The 8,441-nt window shown below is 35.0% G+C and overlaps 1 protein-coding gene across 2 annotated transcripts; it reads right to left on the bottom strand.

Moving 5' to 3' along the window:
• Positions 1 to 1,798: 1,798 nt before the first annotated feature.
• LOC106417853 (protein LITTLE ZIPPER 3) lies at positions 1,799 to 6,932 on the bottom strand. 2 transcript variants are annotated; one of them, XR_002657842.2, is made up of 2 exons: positions 3,465 to 6,932; positions 1,799 to 2,364 (listed from the first exon to the last, which is right to left on the bottom strand). XR_002657842.2 is itself a non-coding variant. In XM_013858581.3 (2 exons), exon 2 carries the CDS (start codon positions 2,352 to 2,354, stop codon positions 2,142 to 2,144), a length of 213 nt encoding a protein of 70 aa, XP_013714035.1. In that variant the 5' UTR covers positions 2,355 to 2,360; positions 3,465 to 3,977; the 3' UTR covers positions 1,799 to 2,141. The 2 variants fall into 2 exon arrangements, 1 of the variants encoding a protein (XP_013714035.1); XM_013858581.3 differs by having other exon boundaries at positions 1,799 to 2,360; positions 3,465 to 3,977.
• Between the last annotated feature and the right edge of the window lie 1,509 nt (positions 6,933 to 8,441).

The raw sequence follows: 8,441 nt of genomic DNA, 5'->3' as shown, positions 1-8,441 counted from the left end.
TAAGAGTGTTTTGTTCTCTCGACGGTCTGGACCTCTGGAGCTCTTTTGTTGGCTCCTGTCAAGATGGGTTTGTGATTCATGGATGGTTCTCTTTGGTGGTTGTCCGTATGGATGTGGTGATAGCTTCCGGCTTTGTTAGATGTTCTTGATAATGCCTAACTTTTGTTTATGGTTTTTGTGGATTTGTTTATGCTTCATGGCATAGTAGAGCATAGGTAAGCTCTTCATTTTAGTTCTGGTTTTATTGATCTTTGGGTTGTCCGGCTTTTGGCTTGGGGGATGTCTTGCTTTTGTTTCCGATGTTTATCGGGTTGTTGTCTTTTGTTGATCACTCCATCTTTCTTTGTGATGGGATGATGTTGTGTTTTGAACTTTGGTGATTAATAATTTAATATTAATTCATAGATGACAAAAAAAACACAAACGAGTTGCATATAAATCAGTATCGTTTCTTAGTTTTTATTTAATAAAAATTGTTGAACTCTCAGCTAAAACATCATGGACGTGGTCGAAGTTGTCCTTTAATTTTATCAAACTTTAATCTGAGGACCTTTTATGAAGAACTTGCTGTCAATATGAAAAAGGATGTAAGGAGCCATTTGGAATTATTTAAAAATTGAAATGAAATGCAAAGGAAAATTAAATAAAAGGGTAAATGCGATGAGTTGATGTTAAGAGCACCTTTCAACGGTGTTCTCGGTGGATCGGAATCATAGGTAAAATTTTTAGAATTTTTTATTATTATTATTTTTGTTTGTTTTTTTAAAAAAAAAATATTTAAAACGGAACCAATCGTGGATCGTCACGTGTCGTAGAATCCGCGAAAAGTGTAAGGATTCACTAATAATCAGTCTTTATTTAAAAGTTTTAAGTACCAAATCTTTAACAAAATGGAAATCCCATCAAATATTTTAATATTATTTTGCTAAGGATTCTAGTCTAAAATCTCCATCGGAGTTGGTTCTAACGATATAGTAGACAAAATAAAGTCAAATAAAACCAGAACTTGTAGTTACGTTTTCAAAGAAAAATGAATAGTCTTTTGACTAATAATTTGTGGCTTGATGACGTCACACAGAATCCGAATGAAAAGCCTCCCGTCTCATCTCTCTGCACAGAGCCGCTTGAATCCCCACTGATTTGTTTTTAAAGTTAAAAAGGTATATTATATTTTTATTATATAAAATAATTAAAAGGATTAATAACAATGTAAACCTGTTTATTCTACTTTAACGTAAAATACGTAATTAACTCAGCTGATTTGAGGAGCAATAAGCATATAATATGAAATTTTTATCTGAATTTGTATCCAGTATTATTGTTGAAGATAAATGATTTACGTATAGATATGTGACAAATTATATCATGAAAAACAAAATCATGTATTTTCTTTTGAATTTTGAAACCATATAATAATTAGAATGTTCAGATGCGCATGGCCTAATTATTAAATCATTTCAATTAAGGTGTTATGGGATACAACTTTTCATCACGTGACTTGAATTGCTACACCACACTATAGTCGACACTCTTCCTTTATATTCTCAAAATAGCCTTTTAATTACTAAAAAGTTAAAAACATGATAAATGTAAAATCAATTTTCTAAATTAATGCATCAATATAATTTTAAAAGACTTTGACCAAAAACAAAAATTTAAAGACAGTAAATTACTATGAACAAAGTAATTAAATATCCTGTGTGGGCTTATGATATGGCTACTTGAGATGATATATCAATATAGGAAGACATTTGTTTGTTTTGCTTATAAGAAACCGAATACATTTGAGAAAATAATGGATAGATATGGACATGAGAAAATATTTGATAAGCAGAGCAGAGGTACAATGTTAGTCCAAGAATCAACCATATCCTAAAACCCAAACCCCACACAAGAAAGCAAAGAAAGTTCTTTAATTAACATCGAAAATAGAAACAACGTAAAATATAACTGAGAAGACTAACACAGAGACAGTCTTCTTGTAATAGAAGAGAATCTTCTTTCATTAAAAACTACTGGATACTACTACTATCTTCCCTACATTAACACCAAATGAAATAACCAAAGAAAAAGTCCATACGGTTGAGTCTTTTTTTTTCTTCCAATTCCAGATCTTTGCTCTAACATTTCTTAATTATAATTCAGGATTGTCCAGAGGCAGAACTTGATGAAGAAACATTGTTGTCATTGTTTGATCCATTAGGGTTCTTGTTAGTCTTGGATAGTTTCTGTTTGAGTTGAACCAGAAGCTGTTGATTTTCTTGGTTCAGAAGCTCAGCTTTCTTCCTTAGCCTCTCATTCTCTTTCATTATGTAACAGTTCTCCACATACAGCTTCGAGTTTAGCCTCTCCATTGATTGCTTGCTTTCGTCAATAAACAGAAAAAAAAAATATGAACAAAAATAAAAAGACAAAAGAGAGTAATAATAATATCAAAGCTAGCTTGTGTTATGATTATTGTTCATGTTAAATCATTACATCACACATGGGTTGTGCAGCTTCACACGTCGGGTGTGAATTACATTAGGGAAAATTATTGTCGCATTTATTTCGTTTTCGTCCTAAAAATGTGATTTTTCTTCTTTTTAAGAAATCAATGATCAAAGAGAGAAGAACATGATTATAAATTCGTATGGAGGATAAAAAGATAAAGCTAAAGAAAAGGGAAATGGAAGAAAATAGATAAAAACAAGTAATCATGATATGCAGTAATTTTAAATGTTTTAACCTCTCTGCATTTATTTGTATTGACAGAAAGTAATGATTATTATTGAATCACACTAAGCTAGAAAAAACAGAGTAGGCAACAAAACAAAGATAGTGATTATATGAATACAAATTGTGAAAAGAAAACAAAGCAACTAATTTGGTTTGAGATTCTCTTGCTCTATTCTCTTTGGTTTTGTTTTGTTCTTTCAAGTCTAAATAAAGTGTGTGATCGTAAAACTCTAGCCCTCATTTCTCTGTACCAAACTGAATGACTTGTAAAAGTCATGGCTTTGTAAGTACATGCATTTTAATAGAAAACCCTTTTAATAAAAAGAAATCAAACGAGTTTCAAGAATTAAAAAGTGTAAAATAATTGTTAAAGAGGGGAAAAGATCTAATATTTTTTCTTCCAGTCGCCTCTGGTTCAAAGAAAAGGGTAAAAGATTAAAACTTTCCATTACTGAGGGGAAAAATAAATAAAAAGGTTATAACGGGTTTGTCTCACGTTGCTTGTACGTGTGACGTTACTACATAGTTTCTGGATTTAACGTATGCCCCGCAAGAGAAACAGAAAAAGAGCAATCAAATAGAACAGAACAACGAAGCAGAAACAAAGCCACAAAACTAAACAGAGCAACTAAAGAGAAACAAAGCATATAGAGAAGAACCTATCTTGTTTGTACATAACTTTTGGTGAGATAACTCAGGTAAATCTTCTAGAAGATGCTAAAAGAGAGATAGAGAAAAGGTTATACCTTTTGGGAAGGACTGTTGAGATGCAGAGTTAACCGAGAGAGAGAGAGAGAGAGACGCTACTGTGTATAGAAGGTAGAGGGACAAAGAGAACAAAGGGAGACACTGTCTGTTATATAGATCCCCAAAAGCTAGAGAGAGAAGGTTCTTTATCTCTCTCCTGACACAACAATCATGCGTTGTGTTGTGTTTATGCATAGATGGCGGCCGCGAGAAGAGAGAGAGAGAGAGAGAAAAGATGTGTGCATATTGCGTCATGTGAATGATGATGATTTATTAAAGAGAAAGAAGTTAGAGAGAGGAAGGGGGTTTCTTGCTTTGCTTGCTCTTCTTTCGAAATTGATCTTTAGTGGTGGTAACAAAGTGGATATCCAAAATTTGAAAGTATTTATGAGCCGTTCCATTTTGTCCAAATTAACATTTGTATCCACTGCGTAAGTGTGTAAAAAATTTGATGTATGGATATCTAAAATTTTATATTTCTACCGAGTATTTAAGATCTAATCTAGTGTGTAAAAAATTTTGGAATTCAAAACTAAAAATTAAAATATAAAATTGAATTTAATATAAATAACATTATTTACCACAAAACTAAAAATTTAGTTATATTTTGAATATTAATACTTAAATAACCAATTTAATAAAAATAGATTTTAAAACATATATAAATATAATTATATATATGTTGAATCAGATATCCAATTTTTAAAATATTAATATTTGTGATTTAATTTATTTTTAACAAAAATTGAAATTCATATTTGTTGTACTTTTCTTAAAGTTATGAATATTTGAGTTTTTCAAATCAAAATAAAACGGATAATAAATGGAAATAAAATTAAAAGATAGATTGCCCACATTTTTTTTTAACGCTTTGCGACCATAACATAAGAGTTTGAGAACAAGAAAGTGAGGAAATACAACAGAGTGTGAAGGGTACCAACAGGACCTCAAATTCAAAATTAAAAACAGAGCAACATAAAACAAACTACAACACTCCGCTCCCATAGCACTCACAGCTGCAGAGGAGGTATCACAAGCCTGTCACGAACCCATACATCAGCGACTCAAGCTAGTAGACAGTGACCATCCCAACTTCATCCTCACGTACCATGCGCAGTAGCCATCCAGGGCAATCCTTAGCAATGTAAGAAGCATAGCGGTGGTCTTTTGTTACACTGAGAGCAATAGCATCAGCACATGTGTTTGCCTCTCTGTAAACATACGCAATGGACCATAACCTGAGCGGGTACAATTTCTCTCTTATAGCTCCAATCAGGCTACGCCATTGAGAGAAGTTTTCTGGCTTTAAGACTGCTTCTCCAGCCAAGTACGACGTAGACTCAAACACCACCTTCTCATATTTCAACGTCGATAAACTTTCTGCAGCCCAATAGAAACCCAGAAGCTCAGCCTCTAGTGATGATGAAACATGGGAGTACGAGCGACGGCTGTGGGCTAAGGCTGTTCCAGCGTGATTCCTTGTCAACCAAGCAACACCACAATTCTGGTTTCCATCAACCCACGATGACCCAATGTTACATTTAGCAAAACTTGGGCATACCAACCTGATAGAGGATCTACTACTACATCCTGATCCATAGCTTCTTTGTCCGTCAAGTTAGCAACGTGCCAGCTTCCGGCTCTAATTGGATTCTCTCCCACACTTCCTCAGCTCTTGAGATCACATGTTCAAACACGCAGCGGTTCCTTGATTTCCATAAATGCCAGAGAATCTACCGGAAACACCAATCTAGTTTTCTCAGATAAATGACTTTTCTTGCAACTTTCAAGCAAGTGGTGAAAATTTAGAAAGACTGAGTTGCTTGAGAAACCATTTGGTGGAATAGGGAAGCCCGATAATCTCCATACCTCCTTCGCAACCGGGCAATGAAAGAGGACATGGCAAATGGTTACCGGCTGAGCCTGACATACCTTACAGGTAGCGTCAACATTGATACCACGAGAAGCAAGCCGTTCCGATACTGCTAAGGCTCCAGCTAATGCACGCCACATTAAATGTCTAACTTTAGGTAATGTTTTCACCTTCCATAGATTAGACCAAAGTTTTTTCTCCACAGGGGGTATAGTCGGAGCCGTCATTGGACTTTTAATCGTCTGTAGGAGATTCAGAAGTTTATATCCGCTTTGAGAATCATACATTTGCTAAAACCCCAGACCTTTGTATCCTCACACTGTAGGTTCAGCTTCATTCCCAATATCTTAGTAGCATCTTCCTCAACAAAAAGATGCCGAATCCTCGGAGCATCCCAAGTTCCATGCCTCGAATCAATAAGGTCGCATACCATGAGAGAAAGGTCTACCTCATATGTTCTATATCTCGAAGGTCTAGGGGTGGGCATGAGAAGCCAATTATCGTACCAAACATGTGTATCTCTTCCATTCCCAATACGTTTCCGAATCCCCTGCGATATTAGCTCATGCCCATGAACTATGCTCCTCCAAGCATATGATGGTCTACTGCCAATAGGACAGTCCAGGAAGTCTCCTTGTCTAAAGTATCTGCTTTTCATGACTCTGGCCAACAAAGACTGAGGATTAGACCATATTCTCCAGGCTTGCTTGCATAACAAGGCTTGATTGAACCAAGCTATATACTTGAAGCCCATTCCACTGAGCTCTTTAGGTTTACAAAGCTTATGCCAAGCGACCCATGGGATTTTCTTCTATCCTACGGCCCCTCCCCCCACCAAAAATCAGTCATGATGCTCGTTAGTTTCGCACAAAGATCTTTAGGCAACCTAAAGCAACTCATCGCAAAAACCGGTAACGCCATTCCCACAGACTTAAGAATGATCTCTTTACCTCCTTGAGATAATATTTTTGCGCCCCCACCTCTAAGTCTCTTCTGAAGCTTCTCCTTAATGAAATTAAGTAGTTTAATCTTAGAACCGCTGAAGCATTCAGGTAATCCTAGATAGGATCCTTCACCCCCTCTGTAGCTATACCCAACACTGTTTTCATCTCCTCATGTATCGGTTCAGGCACTTTGGAGCCAAAGATGATTGATGATTTGGCGGTGTTGATCATTTGACCCGACGCATCACCATACAACTTCAGTCTCTTAACAATTTCCGCTCCTTCTTCTGTAGTTGCTTAGTAAACTATCATCAGCGAAAAGCAGATGGTGCACAACTGGACCCTCCCTTAACAGTCACACTCCATTCAGCTTCCCAGATGCCTCAGCTTGAATAAGAGTACTCACCAAAGCCTCATCACACAAAATGAAGAGAAATGGAGATAAGGGGTCACCTTGACGAATCCCTCTCTCTGGTTTAATGAAACCGTGTTGTCTGCCGTTTAAGAGCACATAGTATGTAACATAACTGATGCAGGACACAATCCATGTCACCCATTTCCTATCAAACCCCATCCTCTCCAGCATGAACTCCACGAAACACCATTCCACACGGTCATAGGCCTTTGACATATTTGTCTTGATAGCCATGTAACTGTCAATCCCCTCCTTCGTCCTCAAAGCATGCACCATCTCATGTGCTACTAGAATATTGTCGGTGATGAGACGCCCACTAACAAATGCACCTTGAGTATCAGATATAATCTATGGTAGAATTGTCTTCAGTCTGCCACAGAGAATCTTAGAGATGATTTTATAGTGCACCGAACATAAGCTGATAGGCCTTAACTCAGTCATCATCGAAGGGTTAGTTACTTTGGGCAGTAGGCAGATTGTCCACATTATTTTAGGAACATTTTTGTAACTTCCAGCTATGCCTCCTCAAACATTTTCGACTCTTCATTGTATGCATCCTCTCAACAGAAGATAATTTGTTATAAGGGAACTAGTTCTAAAGATAATTTCGTCATTTGTGTAGGAATGAGTGAGCTAGCTATATGTAGTAGAATGTCATATAAAGATTCACAATGATGGTAAAGATTGGTTCGAACCATCATCTTTCATGATTCATTTCAACCGTTTACGATCATTTTCTATTTTCTCTTTCATCCTCTTATTTTCCGGTTTCCTCAATATTGGTCCAGTAAATATTACACTCAACCTTAATTTAAGTTTTTGATTTTTTAGAGTACAAATCATTTGCTACATTTTTTTTAAAAGAAAATGGATGCTATTTTGAAAAATACTCATAGAGCCTTATAATCCAAGATCTGCATATATATAACGACAAAATTAAAACCTTAATGAAATAAAAATTTAATATGTGTATCATCTTCTAACATGCACATTGGCAGCTCCAAAGATTTCCAAGATATTTATTTTTGGTTATTTAATTATTTAGATATTTGTTATTAGTCGATGAAGATATTTAAGAATCCGGTAGACTGGCCGACCTTTTCGGAAATAGATGGTTTTCGTTTAGTATATGTAACGCTTTTAGTGTTTGCTATATTTTTCGTGTCTTTAATGTCCGTACAAATGCTTTTTGCAAAAGAATCTAGAACACGGAACACTTTATTCTCTCATATAAATTAGATTGAATCGATAGAAATGGTTACACGTAGAAGTGTTTTTTATCGGCCAAAACTTGATTTAAAAGTATAAATTGTCGAAAATAAAATTTTCGTTGTTGACTGTTAAGCATTTCTTGTGTTAAACAGAGACTTATTTAACTATGATGGGAGGAAACATAAATAATCAAGACGAATAATGTTTGGACATTGAAGCTGCAAAACCTACAAAACAATAATGAATTATAGGCGTATCTTCAACTCATTTCTATATTTATTTTTGTAATAAGATTTAGAGGCACAATTATTCAAACCCTACTTTATTTCATCTTCTAAAATAGAGATTGATATATTTTCTCTATTTATAAAGGAAGAAATATTTTTTTTTTATATTTTGCTTTATATTCGAAGATCTCTATTTTATAAAAATATATTGGAGCAAACTCAATTTTTATTATAAAGTTTTTCTATTTTAGAAAAAAAATCAAAATGCATTAGAGATAGTCCGAGTATAATAGAACGTGAAACAT

The sequence above is a fragment of the Brassica napus genome, chromosome C4, assembly GCF_020379485.1.
Source record: "Brassica napus cultivar Da-Ae chromosome C4, Da-Ae, whole genome shotgun sequence".
Taxonomy (NCBI): domain Eukaryota; kingdom Viridiplantae; phylum Streptophyta; class Magnoliopsida; order Brassicales; family Brassicaceae; genus Brassica; species Brassica napus.
The sequence above is the reverse complement of the archived record's forward strand: the minus strand, read 5'-3'. Positions and strand labels throughout refer to the sequence as shown.

Excerpts from the sequence above, each read along its gene's own strand:
- LOC106417853 (XM_013858581.3), bottom strand. The coding sequence starts at position 2,354 with ATGGAGAGGCTAAACTCGAAGCTGTATGTGGAGAACTGTTACATAATG.